The sequence below is a fragment of the Amborella trichopoda genome, chromosome 3 (assembly GCF_054954075.1).
Source record: "Amborella trichopoda isolate Santa Cruz 75 chromosome 3, AtrichopodaSantaCruz75HAP2 v2.0, whole genome shotgun sequence".
Taxonomy (NCBI): Eukaryota; Viridiplantae; Streptophyta; class Magnoliopsida; order Amborellales; family Amborellaceae; genus Amborella; species Amborella trichopoda.
Genome location: NC_142338.1, coordinates 57,033,807 through 57,055,581, shown reverse-complemented (window position 1 = coordinate 57,055,581; position 21,775 = coordinate 57,033,807). Strand labels below are relative to the sequence as shown.

General features: G+C 36.4%; 2 protein-coding genes across 2 annotated transcripts; one reads left to right on the top strand and one right to left on the bottom strand.

Annotated features, from left to right (window-relative positions):
* Positions 1-1,725: 1,725 nt before the first annotated feature.
* Positions 1,726-5,510, top strand: LOC18429554 (uncharacterized). Its single transcript, XM_006838839.4, has 3 exons — positions 1,726-3,357; positions 3,665-3,890; positions 4,233-5,510. The coding sequence occupies exons 1-3, from the start codon at positions 2,920-2,922 to the stop codon at positions 4,871-4,873; spliced, it is 1,305 nt and encodes a 434-aa protein (XP_006838902.1). The 5' UTR covers positions 1,726-2,919; the 3' UTR covers positions 4,874-5,510.
* A 14,184-nt stretch (positions 5,511-19,694) lies between these two features.
* LOC18429553 (protein ELC-like) lies at positions 19,695-21,436 on the bottom strand. Its single transcript, XM_006838838.2, has one exon. The coding sequence runs from the start codon at positions 21,095-21,097 to the stop codon at positions 20,066-20,068; it is 1,032 nt and encodes a 343-aa protein (XP_006838901.1). The 5' UTR covers positions 21,098-21,436; the 3' UTR covers positions 19,695-20,065.
* Positions 21,437-21,775: the final 339 nt, after the last annotated feature.

The following is a 21,775-nucleotide window of genomic DNA, read 5'->3' as shown; positions in this document are numbered from 1 at the left end:
CAAATTTTTTAAATTTTTTTTTTCAACTTTGGAACATATAAAAGCTTTCAAATTTCATATCTAAAGAATTTTGACTATCTTGCATCAAACGTAAATGATCTCATTGTATACAATTTATTTGTTTGTTTGATGGCCGTAATATTGGACTGTCTTTTTAACATGCGGTATAAATATTAGATCGATAGTTTAATATTATATTAGTCCAATATCGCAAACATGAATTCCATAATATTAGTTTGATATTATGTGTATCATACCTTCTTTAAAAAATCGGTCCGACCACAATTATTGTTTGGCCATCGGATTTTATTAACAACTTAGTATCCAACTTTAGGTAATTCCGACATCAGAAATATCAAACTTATCCTATATTGTTCTCCCACATAATAGATAGCTCTAATGTATCTTACAACACATTATCGACCATCCAACTTCGAGATTTTTATGTGTTTATAAATCTATTTGATTTGAAACATTTTTAGAGTTTAAAATTATATAATTAAATATAAAAATAGATTATCAAGTCATTTTAATAATTTTTGACATGAAAATTACATTTATGATAAAAATTTGAGGTACATATTGATTGGATTGTTTAAGGTTGCAATCTTATGCAAACCACACCCTTATTAGTATTTTTCAGTGATTTAAATAACAAATCGGTAGCATGGATTGGGCATCTTAAAAATAGGTCTAGATAGGTGAATATGCAGTTCCGATCACTATTTTATTGTGCGGAAAACAGTAAATCAATGAAAAAATACGCGAATTGATAATAAATCTCTTCATATCGGTAAATCAACGGCCTTGATCACTATTTTACTGTAAAAAAATGATATTTTATTTTACACAACTGCCAATTTTCTTCTAAACTCAACTATATATATATATATATATATATATATATGAAAGAAACACCTAACCTATCCACAAGTCAAACTGGAGTATTCCTGGCCCACCTTACGTTTTTTGAATGAGTGGACGATTCTCTCCCCTCTCTTCTCCAATACGAAGGAGCAGGCCAATAAATGTGATTTGGAAAACGGAAACTCAAGAAACGATAGCCTTTCTAATAAGGAAATATCGTGCGTATCGCGAAAAATCTGACAATTCTTCACACGTCCTTGACCATTTTAAATTTCCTCCTATTTTCATAATTCAGAGCATATTCTGGTATAATACCCTTGATTTGCTCAACACGTTTCACACTCTTTCAGTTATCAAATTTATGGATGAACTTTTTATTTTTCGACCTACATTCACTTAAAAAAGGCCGAAATATCCGAAATGTTACAAATAGGGCATGAGAATTCGAAATTTCGGCATAGGTTCGTTGCGTTTCGGCCGCACCAGAAATCTGGCGAAAGTTGAAACGTGGTGATTTTCCTTAAAAAAGAAAGGACTTTTGAAAAGTAGACTCTGACAAGGAAAGGACCGTTACTTGTCAGGAAAGCAAGATTAACTTTAGGAATTGTCATAATTAACGGGGACTATTGGTAAATATCCCCTAAATTCGACGAAAACTTCGAAAAAAAAAGAAAAATTTCGAAAGCTCTCGGGTGGTGGGCCTAAGGTTAACGGACAGGTGTCCTCAGCCAGCACACAAAGAGCCACGTCAACACACACCTGAGCTCCTATCCATCCCACGTAGGACCACGTCAGATTGAATCCAGGTCAGCATGAGGCATCGTGCCCATTCCCTATAAATACCCCCGTCACTGCAACTTCTCTGCCTCTTATTCTCCTGCAACCAGAGGAGAGAGAGAGAGGGAGGGTGAAGAGAGAGAAAATGAGGAGAGAGAGAGCCTGAGCACTGTGTTCTATTTTATTTTTGGTATTTTCCCGAAGTTGCAGAGATTGAGCGATAAATGGCGAAAATTGTGAAGAATCGAGTCGATACGTGTTGGTCGAGACTCAGGCAAGCATTTCGCCCATGCCTTTCCTCTTTCTAGACCGGCCGTTTCGCTTCTGCGTTAACCTAATGAAAAGCATCTCTCTTTGTTGAAACCCTAACGCGAAAGAAGTTTTTGCCGGAGCTTCAAGTTATTCTTGTCCTGAAATTACAGTCTTGTTGGTTCCCTAGTCACTGTTTAGGATTAAAGATTTGGCGGGGCTCCTTTTTGCAGGCTTTTACTTATAGTTTTGGAGATCGGGTTAGAGTTTAGGGATTCTGTTTCAGGATGAGGGATTTGGCTAGAAATGTGGAGGATCGGCCTGAAACTTTTGCGGAATTTTTGGTAATTTAAGTTAGTGGCGAAGAGAAATGGTGATGTTTTGTGAATGCTCCTAGGAGGAGGGCTTTTTGTTTCAATGTCCACTTGTTTTCGGCTCTGTGTGATTTGTGGAGACGATAGTTCTGTATTAATTAGGCCCGTTGCATGAGTTTATCTCTGTTTTCCTCTTGTACTCTGAATCTACCTTGTATTGAGTTCCTTCAATGGTTTTGAAGCCCTAGTTTCTTGTTCGAATTCTCTATAAACGTTTTGTTTTCCCATCGGTTAGGGTTTTGTCTCCTTTAAGGGAGCGGCATATGTGTGGAGATCATGCCGCTTGTCTGAATTCCCCTTCTCTGTTGTTCCTTCCTCGTTGCTCTCGTGTTCCACTATCATTTTACCTAGTTCCTTACCCAGATACTCTGAGATGAAAGTGAAACCCTAGGTCTTAAAAGCCTCTTAAGCGTTTTGTTTCTGTAAGGGTTAGAGTAATGTGTAAAGATCATGCTTGTTACCTGACTTTCCCCTTTCATTTGTTGTATTGTAGTAATATCCATGTTCAAGTTACATTTTGTGGAGTTCTGCCTGAGATTTTACTTGTACGGTCGTATAGGTTCATTGGATGGAACTGAAACTGTAGAACTGTAGTTATTAGACTTTCTTTAAGCAAAAGTTACTCGGAGAACTACTAAAGATCCAGAAATCAATGCCGTTTCCTATGAAGATCCAGCCTATCGATTCCTGTGGTTCTATGGGATTGGTCAGGCCTGAACCTGTAACAAAGCCTGTTGTAAAATCAAGGCTTAAGAGGCTTTTTGAGCGCCAATTTCCTGGTGTTCTTTGGGGTTCTAATGTAGAAAAGCAGGGAGATCAGCAGCATCATGAGCAAGAAGAAGGTTCTGGTTCTTTTATCACAAAGGTGATTAAGAACAGAGAAAACCGAGAGGTAGGGCATGAGGAAACAGAGCCGAGCTCTGTTTGTTTGGCGAAAATGGTGCAAAACTTTATGGAGGAGAATGAGAAGCCAGGTCGCTCTAGGTGCAACTGCTTCAATGGAAATTGCAGGGATGATTCCGATGATGAGTTTGACGATGAACCCTCTGCTTCATCTCTCTTATCGAGCGAGCGATACGAGACTCTCAAGGTAAATGTTCTTTAATGGAAATTAATAATTTAATTTTTTTTGGAAATTGAACCATAATTGCAGTACTTGATGAGTGACTTGAAAAGAGAGGATCTTTTGATTTGAATTGAAATGAAAATTCGATTGATGATCATCCAGAAAGAAAGATTTGACTGATTTGATGGATTTAATCTGATAAAAACCCCAATCTTTACTTGCGATTTGATCATACAATTACTTGATTTTTCTTTCCTTTTGGCAATCGGGGTTAAAAAAATTTAGCAAATAGCTCTTGTAATTTATGGATTGTTATTTTTCTGGAACACAGAGCCTGGTGGTTTGTGCTAGCGTAGTAGAGAAGAACCTTTTGGCTGATACCTCAAAGATTATAGAGAGCCTGAACCAGGCTAAGAACAACAGCTATATCTGCTGTAGTAAAGAAGACTGCACCAACTCTTGCCTGAAGAGCACAGTCGCAAGCAAGCTTCAAGCCCTAGGTTATGACGCTTGTGTGTGTAAATCTATATGGCATAAATCCTCCTCTCACCCAGCAGGTTAGTCCCGAATTCCTTTTTTTTTTTCCCCCTTTTTTTTCTTCAATACCGGGAATTGAAAATGGGCTCTGATGTATATTCTTTTCTAAGTGAAACTTTAAGGTGTCTCTTTTCAGAAAAAACAAATTAAATTTATTGATGTCAAACAGTAGAGTATTGGATTGGATTAGCCCACTGTATTTCTCGCTTCAAAATTGTGGAAATTGGGGGTAGATGTGAAAGATCTTTTCTATATATTCATTCCGCAGTTTGAAGCAACTATTTGAATCAGTGAGAGGGAAATAATGGCGAGAAAGAGGTAGACAATAAGCTGAATCATTTTCTCCTCTCCTTCCATTGCAGGGGAATATGAGTACATAGACGTAGTTACACAAGGGGTCGGCCCAAACCCTAAACCCGACCGCCTCATCGTAGACATAGACTTCAAATCCGAGTTTGAGATTGCACGATCAACCCGTCACTATGGGGCTGTCCTGCAATCCCTGCCGTCCATCTTCGTGGGCCGCCCGGATCGCCTCCACCAGATCGTTGCCATAGTCTCTGAAGCCGCAAAGCAATCCCTGAAAAAGAAGGGCCTCCACGTCCCTCCATGGAGAAAACCAGATTACATGCGCGCTAAATGGCTTTCCCCTTACCTCAGAAGCCCTCAAGACGAGGGTTCATCGGGCTCATGTGTTGCTGAAACATTCCCAGACTCTGTAATGGTCGCCATTAAACCTGGCTCTACAGGATGGGGTTCTGGATTTTCAGGCGACTTTGAGTTTGAGCTCGTGGGTTCTCAGAAGAGTGAGGGGAAAAATGATGAGAGAGATAGTGGGGGCGTTCCAGTGAGTGGAAGTTCAGGGAAAGAAGAAGAGGGGCAGATTAAGGTGGTGGTTACAGAGTGGCAGCCGCCCGCTCTGAAGCCCAAGGCGTCTTTGCGGGGGAAGAATCTCGTTACTGGTTTGGCTTCTGTTCTCAGAGATGACAACCCTAAATCCTAGTTTCTCTCTCTGCCCCCTTCTCTCTAAATACAACATAAAAGCCCCAAAATTCCAAACAACCCTCTCTCTCTCTAGAAGCAAACCCCAAATCCTGATTCTCTCCTGGGATTCCTCTTTTTGTCTATAGAGACTCTTCTCTGCGCTCTTTTTCTCGCCCCACGAACTCAGAGAGGCGATTGACATTTTCTTTTCTTTTTCTTTCTTCTTTTTTTTTTTTTTTTTTTTTTTTTTTTTTTTTTTTTTTGGGATTGGGCTCGAAGGAAAGAGTAGCGATCCTCGGCCCATTCCAAGAGAGAAAATTAAAGTCCTTTCCAATAACACTTTCAGTTTTCTAATATCCACCGCTTCCCCCTCCATTCTCTTTTAAAATTTCTCTTCCCCCATCCATCTCTATAAAACCCCCATCTATCTCCATAAAAAAATTGTCATTTTTCTAGGTTTTTCTCTATACTCGGGAGTCTTAATGTCGGATTAACGACTTTTTTTTTTGTTTTTTCTGTTCCCTCTTCCTCTGCTTTCGTTTCCTTTTTTACCAGAGAAGCAGGAGATTTTGGATTATGTAAGAATCGTGTTAATTATATAATTACTTTACGGGAGTTATTAGCCCCCATTAAATAAAACTGCCAGTTTCTGAGCCTCTCTCTCTCTCTTCCTCTATCTTTATTTGGATGTTTTTTTTTTTTGATGTTGTCGCTCTTTCCCCTCTCTATGACATGAATTTCCTTCAATTTACTGCACAGCCATTTAATTATGACTACATTGGGGTCGGTTTCCCCTCAGTTCCTGCTTTATCAGAAATGTAGAGGATTTGTATGGGTGAGACTATATTTATTTATTTTAGTGGGTTGCAGAGGTTGGGAAGTAAGGGAGCAGCACGACTCGTTATGGAGCTGCCTGCTTTTCAGTCCAAACTTTTTAAGAATCAGAATTCAACGCAGGGGAGGGAGAGAGAGAGAGAGAGAGGAGATTGAAAGAGAGGACAATAAAAGAGGTAGGGAAGAGAGAGGGCAATAATGGCGAGCGTGGCCGGTGGCTCATCTCCTAAGAAGATAAAGACTTCCGTGAACTTTAACAAAAAAAAACGTAAGGGAGCGGAAAAGGAGAAAATTAAAGCGCTATGGGTTACATGGATGAGGTAAAGAAAACCCTTTTCCCATGTAAGGGTAAGGCCCTAAACAATTAACCGTACCTCAAAAACTAAATACATTGGAAGAGTTTGTTTCAATGTCTAAATTTTTTTCAATTCCATCATCTCGATTTCAAGGTGAGTAGATGTGAGACTGTCAATGTCGACCTTTAAAAACAGTGTACCTCGTAATGTAATTGTAGACCGTCAATTTTCAAGCATTTTGATTTATACTAGTTTTTAAACTTTAAATTTTGTCACAAAGATTGAACAACTATATTATTTGAAGGCGCGTCTTTACTTGATCGAACCTCAGCCTTACTTATTATCTTTTGTGCGAGCATTCTAGGGTTTCCCTTGTTGGAGAGAGAATGTAGTGGTGTGGTGAGAACTCACATTCTTCCCCCTCTTCTCTCTCTCGGGGTTTGTTTGTCGAACAAAACGAGGGACGGATGACGGCAGACTCGTGCCGTCTCGGACGCCGTGCGTCGGAGGCAACCCACTGGAAATGCGTGACCCAGAAACTAACCCCACGTGTCGCCTCTATTCTTGCTCTTCACTTCTCTCTAACCCCAATCCCATTAAACATAAATCTCACTAAATTAGATACACCGACAACTGAACTCTCTCTCTCTCTCTCTAACTTTTCACACATTTGCCGGTAGTTTTCCCGTTACCCGAGCTTTCCCTTCCCCCGAAGCCTCTTGATATATTGCATTGTCTCCCATATGCCTTCAATAACCATCGAATTTTTTGAAACTGCACAGCATTGCTTCTCTATCTATATTATCCTCTCGCTCTCTCTCTCTCTCTCTCTAAATATTATCCCCTCCCTCTCTAACTATTATACTCTCTTTAATACATATTCTAGGTGGAAATTAACCCTAATTTTGAGAAGTTTTGAATCTTTCAGATCTCCAACGTCTCAATACTCGTAAGAATATCTGGAATAAGGTGAACAGTGGCCTGACCCCATTTATGTACCCATCTTATCCAAACCAAGTTAGGCTCAGGTGTTTTAGGTTTTCTTTACCGTTTAATCATTCAAGGCCTGCTTTTATTTTTTGAGTCCCCTGTTTGGATAAGCGCGTTTAGGTTGAGATTTAGACCAACGACCACGTTGGAATATGAACCTCACTCATGTCCTCCACTTTATGGAAAATGCCCTGTAGTGTGCTTCCCTCCCTGTCCCCTCTTTGGGTTAGAGAACCTCAAATGGTAGTTTCAGAGTCCCGTGTTTTTAACCAGAGACATCTGCTTTTTGAAGGATTTAGAATCCCAAATGTTGGATATTATGATATTCAAAATCACCCGCATAAACAAATCGCATATTACTTGGGATTGGGATGGCTATTGATTTTTTTTTTTTTTCTTAAAAGAAATAGAAATCCAAAAAATTAGAACTCTGATATATATATATATATATATATATATATATCTCTCTCGTGCTTCTTGAAATATATTTAACATCTATAAAAAAAATTTTATTTGATGTGAAAGTGCAAAGAATTAGTGTGCCTTATCTAAGTCACCATATGGGAAATGTGATTTCTTCTATAGAGAGAGATATGGCTTTTTTTGCATGAGTGCCAAGAGCTCTCTTAGAGAGAAGAGCTTCTTGCACAAAGAAACGCCCCGATGTGCCTCCAGTAGATTGAGATATTGGTTTTTTTGCAGAGAAGCGGTTTTCAATAAGCTTTTGGTAGTTTCCCTTTTTCGCAAGAGAAAGTCCTTGTTGGTTTCCCTTTTTCATGACAGAGTCTTTGTTGCTATTGAGGTTCTCATTTTGGACAGTGGTTTAGCTGTGGAATGGAGATGGTCTCTTCTTGGACAGTGGTTTAGCTGTGGAACATAGATGAGAGGTTGATGATGGTACTGATCAGGAGACTGGGTCTAAAAAGGTTTGCTCTACTGGGTTTTGTCGAGAGTTAAACATGTAACTCTCTGTCCCAAAATTTCTAATGTAACTTTCATTGATATATTGGATTTTAGTTTGCCGTGCCCGTGATGTTGCCCTCTTGAGGTAAATCACGTAAACGTTTGTGTTCTTGTGGTGCATGTGTTTCATGCTTTATTTCTCGTATTATGACTTGTGCTCTCTTCTATTTTGTTTCTAGCTGGATACATATATGATATTGGTGGGATTCAACATTTGGGATTCCTGTTTCCGCATCTAAGAGGGTTCTGATTCTTGTTTACGCATTTAAAAGGGTTCTGATTCTTGTTTATGCATCTAAGAGGGTTTTTAAATCCTTTTCATGTAAATGTAAATTTATTTATGCTTCAGATCCATGGAACAGCCGGTGTTCAAGAAGGCCGATGGCCTAGGGATGCTGCCCTCATTGCACTAGAGAGGGTGGGTCGCCTTAGCATCACCAAGTAGGAGAATGCACATCATATATTGTCGAAAAAGCATCACCAAGTAGGAGAATGCACATCATATGTTGTAAAAAAAAAACAAACAAACAGGCCCATGGAACTGGAGATTCAAAGCTAATAAGCTATAGTGTAAATCGAAGGATTTGTTTTTTTTTTTTTTCTGGTGATTTAATGTGAACGACAAGCTACCACCCGTTTTTTCATATAGATTAATGAGTTAGCTTTTTTGAAGGTGTCGATGTGTGGTATGATTGGAAACCCAACATAGTAAATAGATACAAGGTACCATCACCACGACCGAGCCCTTTGATTTAGTACCCAAAACACACCCCAATTTAAGTAAATCGAAGTATTCAGGACATGAAACACACATTCCGAGTTATGGTAAGTCCATTTTCCGCTTCAGATCCATCAAATTGGAGAATCAAGACCATTGCAGGTTGGATAATCATTTAATAATTGAAAATGAATGATCTACAAAATACAAAATAAACCAATTTTAAGGCTCAACCTCATTTTCATTTTCTGTTTTTCTCATATGTATGATGGCGGTGGTTTAGATGATAGACCTGCAAACTTTTAGGTTCGAGGTCAACTCCAAGATGGATTTTCAGACCCCCGACTGACTGAGACAGAAACACAAATGGGGACACACCTACATGCTGCCCATTTTGAAAAGAGTAAGTAACAAAAGATAGCTATGAATCTGTCAAACCATGAGATAAGTACATTTTAAGTTAGGACGCTTGCTTTGAAATGTTTAAGACCACTACTTAATTCCTTTTTCTTACAATAAGACAACCACTTAATTAATTGATTGGAATAAATAACTAAAGGGAAAAGTTTATATAAGGTTGCAACCTTAAATTGTAGAATTACAGATGCACCTGAAAAATCCATCGAAAAAGGTTGCTTTAATATTGAAAGACCCTCTAATTGATCATCTCGATATAGAGATGTATGAATGTATAAAAACAAAGATTTTGAGTTCTAAAAATAGTGCATCTTGCAACACATTATCTAGACCGTCCATTTTCAAGATTTTCACATGTTTATAGATCTACATGATTTTAACCATTTTTGGAGTTCAAAATTTTATAATTAAATATGAAAATACATTTTTAGATAATCCTAAGAATTTTTTAAACCAAAAATATATATTATGATAAAATTTGGAGGTGCGCCTTAATTGGATTGTTTAAGGTTGCAACTTTATAAAAACCGCACCCATAACTAAATACAAGAAGTATGGGAGACGCATGTTAGTTGTAAGAGCTGCTTTGTATTTCGGTGTGATCCAAGGTTCAACATTTTGGAATTTAGGGCTAAATTTGGTAGTCTTTTGGAAGTTATAGACCCAAAGATTTTAGGGGCTGTTTGATCGTATTTCAAAATTGCAATAGCCATTGCCATTGCCATGTGTCGAAAACGCTTTTTGGACAACGATTTGAGGTGGCAGCCTATTTTGTTTTCCTAAAGCCTGAGGCTTATAAAAACCTCACCCTAAATCGAAATGGGGTCGAGGAGTAAATTAAATAATAATAATAATAATAATAATAATAAAAAAGCCAAGAAGTTGGGCTGAAATTCTCAAAATGTGGCTAGAAAAATTTCAATAATGAATTTTATGAAATTTGCCATTTGAAGGCGCAAAAAATATCTGAAATAATGTTCACAATCAAGAATAGTATTACTTTTGGAAATTAGGACCACTTTAATTGTCGTTCTCAGGAAAAACAATGTATTTTTGGAAAATGGGCCATACCATGTTATTGAAGTGCTAGGTCGGCTATGGCCTATAAATTACGGGGAAAATATAAAATGAGACTATCTACCTTTTTACTTTTATACAAGATGATCACATTAATATTGACCATTAGATGTAAAGTTGGATGGCTGTAATTATTCCATTGATCAAGCTTAAACTTCAAAATAAATTTTTTTGAATTTTATGACACATACAAATTATAAAATTTCACATCAAATGGTTGTAAGGAATTGTGAACACATTATATAAAAAAAAATAGTCTCATTGTATGATTGCTGCGCAATCTCTGTTTTTTCTTGTAAAATTTTTATTTGTTAAGGATACCTAACGTCACAAACCCCAAAATGTTATATAGGTAGAGAACGTTCAAATTTTAGACCACATAGACCTAGATTTATTGACTTTTTGGCCAAATTTTACTGTTTTATTGTGTTTTGGATAAAGGTCATATGAATGAGCCTCAATCTGAAGTTTTACATAAATAAAAGGTCAAAACCGCGTCAGTAGATATATGTGTTCCAATAAAGTAAAAGGTATAAGTCGTGCAACTCCCAAATTTTAATGCCTCATAGTCTTTTAACCCCAAAAAATTTGAATAGAATGGTCTACAAAGAGACCATTCACATATAGATGTCACAATCATTATTGTTCTTTAAATTTAAAAGTGGGCGGTTGTAAGCATGTCATTGAATAGAGACAAAGTTCCAAAAGTACTATCGAACTTCTTGACGTGTCCCAAGCCATCCAATTTAACATCTAATGAGTGAGATGATTGTAACCTCCACGTACAAACGGCAAATGGTATTTTTATAGATAACCCCAAATTGAATATACATAAAATAGGAAAAATGTACTAAGAGACAATTTATGTTTGTTTTGTACAAAGAGGTCACAATATTATTGTCTATCATATTTCAAATTCAATAGTTTTAAAGTGTTATTTACCAGACTCAAAGTTTGAAAAAAAAAAAAATCGAATTATATGACACACTTCAAGCCATCCAATTTGACTGTTAATGGCTAAAAATAATTGTGACCTTGTAATAAAAATAAATAGTATCATAGCATACAGTCCCTGAAAAAATATGCGTATGTCATTCACTTTTTTATTAACGTTGTCCCTCAAAATCACCTTTTTTCTTCTTTTTTTTGGGTAATTCAGTGGGGAAAAAAAGGCCCTACTTGTGATTATTATTTTCATAAATATTCAACGAAAGCTCATATTAGGATCGAGGGGAAAAAAATTATACAGAAATGGAGGCCGAGAATGCACCTGTGGAAGCGTCTTGCATATTTACTGCTGGTAAAAAAGATATCTTAGAATTTTTTATATTCGAGTTTTTTGTATCCAACTAACAATACCCATATGATTAGTTTCAAATAAAAGTAAATTTTAAGTTGTTCAACACCTAAATCTTGCCCACAGAAAATTAGACATTCCTTGTTCAGTCTCGAGGCATTATTATTTTTTTAAAGAACATAAAAAGCATGTTTTAAAAACTCTCTATTTTTAGGTCGATCGTCCCACTCAAGAAGATACATCAAAAAAATTAAGGATCCTAAAAACACTACCAGCTTGAGATTTACCCTGGTGACCAAATCAACACAACGCTCCCCCGGAAGCATCATACCGTTTGGCCATACAAGAATGAAAATGCGGGGGAAGTTCGTTCATTCACGAGCGAAATGAGACTCTTTTCCCTTTACTTTTTTTTATTTTTATTTTTCTTTGCCCTTTTTCTTTTCTTTCACGAGAATAGGGATAGGAATAATATTTTGCTTTATGTAAACAAGGTCGCATTCAATCGTAAAACGCGTCATGAAATTTATTTTGAAATTAGGGTTTTGGAAGTAATGAGGTGCCCTTCCAAATCAAAGACCAAAAAAAAGGAAAAAAAAAAAGAGAGCATCGCTTTCTCTCTCTAGTGAACTACTTCTTCGTTGCTTTCTTTAACAAATGACCGAAAGCAACTCTCTCTCTCCTCTTCATCTCTCTCTCACATGTCATTCAACTAATCGCTTTACTCGTGAAACGGACGTCTCACCAAACACTTGCGGTCCGTGGCTTGCCTTCTATTCTTTGTACTGTACTGTGCTGAAAATTTCAACACTACTTTGCTTTCATGGCTCCCTGACCCAGTTGCAGTAAGTCTCGAGTCTTGACTGCCCCAAAAGTGACCTAAAAATTTGCAAAAAAGAAGCCATATCAAAAACAGGGAAATTTTTGTCTTGGATTTATATTCCAAATCTTGGAATATAGGCAACAGTTCTTTTCATTAATCACTAATTAAACCCCATTCATACATAAAAAAATGGGGGGCATTTTGCATGTATTTCTTCTGGTTGAAACAAATATCTGAATTTGGGTTAATGGTTTCGTAGCGAGAAATTTATTTAAGAGGTGAACTATTTAAACTTTATTTTTATGAATATGAACTATTTAGAATTTTATCAATATCTTTATTTTAGAAAACCCATCAAAATACAAATGATATGTGTTAGAATATAGATTAATGAGACTATGAGACCCTCTCCCACTCATGTGAGTAGGATCCCAAAGGATCACCATTAAATTTTAACACAAATCTCTAGAAAAGTTACCAATAAACCCATTCATCCAAGTCCCACACCCATGTGATAACTTTTTTTAGAGATCTATGTCAAAATTTAATGGGGATCTTTTGTGGTCCTACTCACATGGGTGTGGGAAGGTATCGTAATATCATTACTCTATGATACATGGTGAACGGTAAAATGTAGTTAATAAATTGGGATTGTATACAATGATATCATTTGTTTTCGGTACAAAGAGGTCACAATTACTTATAACCATCCAAAGTGAAATCTGATAGTTTTGGTGTGACACAAAGTTTGAGATCATTTTTTTTTACTTTAAGCTTGATCAATGAAATAAATGCAGCAACCCAATTTTCACATTCAATAATCAAGATAAATTGTGGCCACCTTGTATCAAAAATAAATGTTCACATTCTATACTTTTTCTAATAAATTAGGTCTATTTTGATAAATTTTACTTTTGTTTTTTTTGCTACCATAGTTTGGAAGGAATTTTGGTGTTTTTACTCTAAAAAATCTGGAAACCCTGCTTTATGTGCCAATTTTAAGACAAAGGAAATGGGTACGGGTGTATCGTTATTTTCCAAAATAGGAGAACAATTAGGGGGACCCAACATTCGTTGCGTTGTTGAGTTTCAAAACCACGATTTGTGGGGCGGATCATTCATTATGGATTCGTATCGGATCATTAGATCGGTGATCTAAATTAGATTGAATTAATCATCAATATAAAAAATAAATAAAATAAAATAAAAATTAAAATAAAGATTTATGGGATGAGGGATTGATAGGGGACCTAAAAAATATCACAAAGTTTAACGCACGTATATATATATATAAGGTGGAGTTTTCAGGGGATCCAAAGCCCAACCAATATCGTCCGAAAAAGGTTCGGTTTTGACCGATTCGTATCGAGATAGGCGACTGCATAAAGAATCACAGGGTTTTAAAACACTGGTTGAGAAAGATGGTCAGCTGAGACATTTTAGAGGTAAATAGTTTCCATTATCTAATAATCAAGACAATTCAACTGATCTAAAATGGTAGTTATATTATTTTATTATTTGATCAAGAAAGAAGAAATGAGGCTTAGGAGCATAGTTTCTGCAAGGATAGAAGATGATATTCGTTAAACACCAAGAAGATTTCCCCGGGAGACAATGACCGCATATTGTGAGAAAAGAAACGTTAATTGTTGCCACGAGTACAAACTAAGAATGAGAATGAGGTCTAGCCTTTGGGAAAACTTTTTGGTTAAGTACTGTTTGGGTATTGACTTTAGGGTGCTGGTTCTTTAAAGCCTTAAAACTCGGATTATGAGATTAATATTAGATTCTCATAGTTCTTAGTTAATTAGAATATCAAAGCTTATCATAGTTCTTAGTTAATTAGAATATCAAAGCTTATAAATGAAATGTTCTACTTCAAATATGAATTGCTAATCTTGCTAATTGCTGTGAGGATGATGAGACGCCCTAAATTATCATGATTAATACATTTTATCTGGATATTATCGGAATTATTTATCACTGATAGGATTTAAGATGATACATTAAGATAAAATTTCAATTGATCAGAGATAATTGTCACTACAGCAGCAGGTAGAATTAAAATTTATAAGTTAACCTCGGTAAAAGATCATACTTGCATTTTTTATCTTTGGAAACCCCGTGAATCCACTACTGATCCCATCGTACGATGCTTTGGGAATTTCTAGTAGATTGAGAAGCTACTTCACAACTTTAAATATGAGGCTCAAGTCATAACCAAGGTGAAAACAGAGTCTAAACCTCGGCAAGTACTCTGACCTTGAGGCGCAAAGATGGAGTCTCAACAAGAGTGGAAACCACTCGGAGGCAAGTGTCATACTTAGCCTGACTTACTGAACTAGTGACTACATGAGTTGCAGAAGGATCTTAGTCCCGCAAAATAATGAACTCAAGTAGAGATAGCTATGTTCCTAGAACCTTTTAGATGTGCTTGACTGGAGTCAGAGTCATGGGATGCTACACCGTATTTGAAATATCAGACACCATCATCATCGTCGTCGTCAAAACCTTTTTCCAATTAATTGGGGTTTGAAATATTGGACACCGTCAACACAAAATCTCCCCAACAATGAAATCCACTCCTAGGCTAACATACTCCCCGGGTAAAACTTTGTTAAAGATATCTTAGAGTTGCACCCTCTTTAGAGCCTTCTAGGACATACAGGGTCAAGATTAATCTATATTTTTGCTTAAATTGATAGTTTCCCATTTGTGGATAGCAAAGAAGCATATCTCACTGAAAACGGTTGAGAAATCACTGAGAAATGTTAAACCAAAACGAATACTCACTGGATCAGAGCTCCACTGCTTTTGAACAAATTCTAAACAATTTTTTGATAAAAAATTTGGTTTTTATAGAAGCAAAACTCATTGTTCATCAAATGTAGCTATACAACAGCACGTGGGAGTGATTGAAAATGAAGACATAGGTCACAATCTAAAGAAACAGAAAATACAACGTAAGATGCGATCATGCAGTAATAACCTCGGTGAAAAACCTATCAGGGACATTTTTAATCTTTCTGACTAAAACCGATGAAATTTAAGTACAAAATTTGAATTTAAACAATTAAAACTTGTTCTAACTCAATTATAAACAAAAAGATTGATCCAAATAATTTTTTGTGTTCATAGACTTAGGATAATTCAGAATTCTTCTTGGTTTCAACTAAACACCAAAACTCTTTTCCATTTGGTTTGAAGCAATTAATGGTCAAGTTTATAGCAGTGGAAGGGAATTGTTTGAGGCAGGTTAAAATCCCTTTTCAAGTTGGAATATTAGGTTTTTTGTGACCAAGAAACAAAAGGAGTATTGAGGTTAGTCCCATAATTTAGAAAGTCTTCTCAGGGTTTTCTCATAAAATAAGAAAAATAAAAATAAATTTTGGAGAGGCTCAAAGATAAGGATGAGATATCCTCCCCACTTATCTAGATCTATGACATAAAGGTACAATGATCACATTATTTAATGAGAAATTTGAAAGGAAAATATATATGGCTAGGTCCAACAACCAAAAGGCTTTATAAAAGGAGGAGATGGGGAGTGGTCCAAATTATTTAGGGTATTTAAAACTATGTAAGGACTTGGAGACATCACCATGGGACCATATCTAATTTATTGTTCTGAACTGAATTAGTGACTATATTGTGGATATACTAAGTAGGGGCCATCTTTCAATTTTGGCCCTTGATTAGATATTTTATTGTCATTTATACTAATGCTATAACGAGTGTTCGATTGGACAAACGGGCCGCATAATTCAGCCATGGGCTGGGTCTACGTAATTGGGAACCAGCTCGACTCAGGCAGATATCAGCCAGGCCAAGAAAGTGTTAAAAAACTTGTAAAAAAATTCCAAAAAGAAAACAAGAAGGAAATATGTGTAAGATTAAACAAAATACATTTGAATGAAATTAAAAAGGAGTAAAAAAATATAGATTTTAAAAAATCACTTTGTGACTAACAGGTATTTGTGAAATAATCTACAAAAAGATGGAAAAATGTAAAGATACGTATTCATGGCCAAAATACTTTCCAATCTTTGCCAGAATGATAAAACACATAAAAGAGCATCAGATTTCTTACTCTCTTTTTTACAATTTTTTATAATTTTTCTGAAATCTTTTTTAGATTCACGAATTAGACACCCAACTCGGGGATACTGAAGTCCACCTCGGGCGAGTTCGAGCAGACTCGTCCGATCAGTCCAACACTGGATATAACAAATCTGATATATGGCTCTCATCTAAGTCTTAAACCATGGCACCATGGATGAATTAACATTCTCTAAGATCCTCGTGGGCGATACTTGATTATAAATTGTTTCATTGAAAAGAAACAATGGAGTTGTTCAGTTTCAACGATGCAACTTGGACTTGTGGTGCCTTTGAATTTACTTTGGTTGGTGGTTTCATATTTGGGGGGTGCTCCAGCATCAATGAAGGGTAACAAGCAAGCCCCATAAATAGCAAAGGCTGAATGTATCTCTTTGATTGAAGTAATGGTGTATCTGACAACATATAGAAACACAACTTTATTAGATATAGTTTCATCATTTAAGGAATTTGGTGAATGAGAAAGGGATTTGATACTTTGATACCAACCACCGTGATTTTATTAGATGGCCTAACACCCGGTCTAATGAATGACAAATGAAATCTAGCCACACACACACAAAAAAAAAAAAAAGGAAAGAAAAGAAAAGAAAAAGAAAGAAGAAGAAGAATAAAAAAACGTAGAGATAGGAATAAAAATGAAATCTAGCCACATAAAATAAAAATAAAATAAATTTTAAAAAGAAAAAAAAAAAAAAAAAAAAAAAGGAAGAAGAAAAGACTAAAACGTGAAGGCATTATTGACCTTATAAGAACTCTGTAAGGCATGAGACTCAATAAAACCAAGATGCTCCCTTTTGTAAATTAAAAAGTCAACAATCTCCTTTGAACATATAGAAGTCTTTGTGACATTATAAATAAGGCCGTTATGACTAGGTCTAAGTGGGATCTAAATGAGGTCATTTTATAAAGGAAAAAGTTTATATAAGGGTGAGGCCCTAAAGAGTTAAATTAAGGTGCATCTCAAAAATTCACTAAAAAAGTTGTTTTAACGTCCAAAAATCTTCAAATTGATCATCTTGACCTCAAGACGCATTAGACATGAGAAAATTTGGATTTCAAGTCTTGAAAATAGTGCATCTTGTAATGCATTTGCGTTCAAAGATCTGTTCAATCTACACTTTTTTTTCGAAGTTTAAAATTATAATTAGAAATAAAAATAAACTTTCAAGCCATCAGAAAGATTTTCAGTATTGAAACAACAACTTTCAATACTATTTGAAGGCGCGTCATACTTTGATTGTTTAGGGCCTCAGCCTTATACAAACCACAACCTTTTATGAACTTGTAATTGGAAATTTATTGAAGTACATCTAATTTTTCAACTGTTTAATATCATACTCATTTACAATTATTCCAACTCATGATTATGTGCATTTTGATGGGTTTTCAAAATAAATTAAAAGACATGGATAAATTGGAGATGGTTCATTTCTTTGCTACATTTTGATAAATTTCTGATGAGGATGGTCATTTTGATACGGGCAAAGTCAGGATTCTGCTGCCTGTTCTATTGAAATCTGATTGATTCAAATGTTAAACATTCATAAACCAGAAATTTATCAAAATATACCAAAGGGATGAGCCATTTACTGTTTGCCAATATCTTTTGATTAATTTCAAAAAGCCCATTTCCTTAACTAATTTAGCTTCAAATCTTTCCAAGAAATTGTGACCATTAAATTTCAGAAAATGTTTCGGAATCCCTTTTTGTCATATATCCATCTATCCCCAAATTGAGATGATGAATTGAAGTTATAGCATAAAAATAACCATAACCATTTTGGGGGAGTTTTTGAGTCTATAGTATAGTGCGGGGGTTGATGCTTTATGTGAGCTTTTTCCTGTCGGGAACGCATGAGAACAAAGTTTAGATGAACAAATCTTCACCTACTTGTGCCAAACTTGTGCCATGTCCATTTACAAGGTAGTTATAATTAATCTTGACCCCTGGATATAAAATTAAGTGGCTGCATTTATTGCATTGATCAAGTTCAAAGTTTTAAATTTTTTTTTTGAATTTTGTGGCAACATCCAAGTTATCGGATTTCACATCTAATGGTTATGAACAATTGTGATTTCTTTGTACCAAAGATAGATTGACTCATTATATACGTTCTCTTGTTTTTAAAAAGCATTAGGCATCACGCTTGTGGAAAAATTCGTCCAAATTGGGATGCAAAAATAATAAAAAAGAGAGAGAAGGGTGTCACAAGTTGTGTGTGGCAGCGCCATTACTCGAGCCAGAAGATTATATGCTCCCTCAGGAGCATATCTTATGTTTAGTCCCTTGAATAAAACACTATCCCGGATAATGCTTAGAACCCCAGATGTTGGAGTCTTAACCTCCTCAAGCAGGTCATCAATCTAAAAAAAATTCATATCTTCTCGAAGATAACATGTTTTGATTGAATAAAGGCTGTTCGATTTTTAGACACTTAGATCTAAATGTTTAGAAACTCAAAATCTTTGGCTCTTTTTTTTTTTTGAAGTTTTTTTAAAATTTTCATCGGATGATTCTAAAGTAAACCCCGAAATTAAGAAAATATTTCGGAGTCAATCCTTTGTCCTAGGAGCAAACGTACAGTAAGCTCTTACATGAATATTCTACACTCGATCTTGCTTAATGCTTATACAGCGGCAAAATGTTGATAGATAGTATAAGTAGCCATGGTGGAGCAAAATCACTTGGTCAAAATAACCAAGATGCGGTATGTCATCCATGTTTTCACTCTTTTGGTGTGGTGTGATCCCTAGGAGACCACGGATACCAACTTTTCTTTCATACAATTAAGGTGTACTTTATAAGGGTTTTACACTGCAAGCCAGGCATCCAGTGCTTGTTAACCTCAACGCATTGTGTGAGCAAGTAAAGATTGTTTAGTTGAAGCATGCTAGTATACAAGAGAAAAATGTAGGCATTCCGGTTATTTTGACTACCAACTTGAATAATAGAGCATTAGAATAAAAAGATAAAGAGTATAAATATCCAAGATATAAAAAGATAACGGAAAAAGTTTATATAAGGGGGATGCCCTAAACAATCAAATTAAGGGGCATCTCAAAATTTTACTAGAAGAGGTTATTTCGATGTTGAAAATCCCTTAATTCGACCATCTCAACCTCAAGATGTATGGACTTGATAAAAACGTAGATTTCAAATATTGGAAATAGTGCATCTTGTAGACCAACAATTTTCAAAATTTTCAAGTGTTTATAGATTTGCTAGATTTATGCTGTTTTTTAATCGGTAAATTTTATAAGTAGAGACGAAAATAAATTTCATGCCATCACAAAAATTTCTGATTCTCCTCGAAGTGCACCTTACTTTGATAAGTTAGGGCCTCAGCCTTATACAAACCACCCCAAAAGACAAGAGTCCAATCATGGAAACTTTGATAAGTTAGGGCCTCAGCCTTATACAAACCACCCCAAAAGATAAAGAGTCCAATCATGGAAACTTTGATCAGTTAGGGCCTCAGCCTTATACAAACCACCCCCAAAGATAAGAGTCCAATCGTCGAAACTTTGATCAGTTAGGGCCTCAGCCTCATACAAACCACCCCAAAAGATAAAGAGTCCAATCATGAATTATAGAACATGCATATACATTTACACCCATTTACATCTCTCTCTTGTGTGTGCCACTTAGACAGGCAAGCTGGAAGTAGCATGTTTTACATGAGTTTTGATGATTTTAAACCCACGACTTTGACTTGCATGTCACGGTGAAAGAATTGCTCCTTAGAAAGGGCCCTCACATTCTTAAGATAAATGGCTAAAGGTACGGCCCCTTCTTGAAATCCCCTGTCGAAGTCATAGAGAAGATCCTCAATGGCAGAATCAGCAGCTCGATGCTCCAAAAGGCACTTGGAGACCCCATCCACCACCGCAAATCCATAATCAAAATCATCTCCACCCACCAACTCATCCATCTTCTCACTATGCTCCATCACCCACTTCTCCAATTCTTGAACCTCACTCAACACTTTGCTCAACCTCTCCTCTAACCCATTCCTCTCTTCCTCAAGCCCTTTCAAGCCTTTCTCAAGCTCGAACTTCCTCTCCCTAAGCACCTCCTGTCGAGCCATTAGCCCATCTATCTCGGATTCTAAGTGCCTTCCTAACTCCTTAGTGTCATGGTGAAGTGCAATTGATAGCCTATCTATGGCTTCTTGCTCAGAGGCCAAGGTTCCCTTGAGACTCAAACAAGGCCTCTGTAACTGGGTCAAGCCAGCATCGATTGGAGGATCGATGTTGAGCACGTGCCTAAGGTTGCGTACGAGCTCGAGGAGATTAGAGCTTGGATAGGCCCAATTGAGCAAGTAATATGTCGACACGAAGCCCGAGGGGTCGACAAGGGGGTGATGGGACCTTATGATAACGCCAGGGTCCAAGGAGAGATAAACAAGAGGAGAGAAGAGTGGGTAGGTCTCTAAGATCCATATGGTTATGGAGAAGGAGAGATTTCTCAAGGATGAGGTTATGGGGAGGGTTCCCTTTGCATTTAGGAGGAAGGAGGTGTGGCCATCATCATGGGTGAATTGTTCAGTGTCGGGACTGAAGGTGGGGAAGTTTTGGAAAAGAGAGATGAGGTGGTCTCTTATCACAAATTTGAGGTTGGGGTACTGGTAGTTGAGAGAAAGAGGTCCATTAATTGAGAGGAGTGCTGTCTCTACAAATTTAGCTTTGGAACGAGAAGGAGCCATTCTCTTTTGAGGAGCCCTCTATGTGAATTGAGCTTTTGAAGGAGCCACAGGATTCATTCTCATCAACTGAATTCAGACTTAAAAGGGACAAGCCTCAATTCACGACAAAAGATTTCCATTGACCTTCTAGGAAGCCCACATCATCACCATCATCCTTAGGCCATTGTCACTAAGATATTCAATTGAGTATAGATTGGTCCAGTGATAAAGAAAAACGGAGTAATTAATGAAAACAAAGGAAATAAAATGGTTAGGAATCCATTGATTAATTTTTCCTTGTTTTATTTTTTCCTAAATAATGGCTATGAGGCATATGCTTTTGACTGCTTCATGCCACAGATGGTTATCTAATATATCAAATCTATCCCTTTTGCTTTCTTGCAAGACATGGCATCTTTAGTATTTTATACGGAGTCAACTTGTAGGTCTCCCCTAGAAATTATATAATCTCAGGAAACCATGCTTCCTAAGGCTACTTGATTGGTGCATAGAATAGGAAAATTTTTATATGAAATAAAGTTGCAGTAATCTAAACCGTTCTGTTTTAGTTGAATGATATTGGACACTATTTTAAAAGACGTTAACATGGGTTTAAAAGATATATCAAATCTACACGGTATAAATAACATGTGGATGGTGAAGAGTATAGCAACTTATTTTCAAAAATAAGGTTCCAAC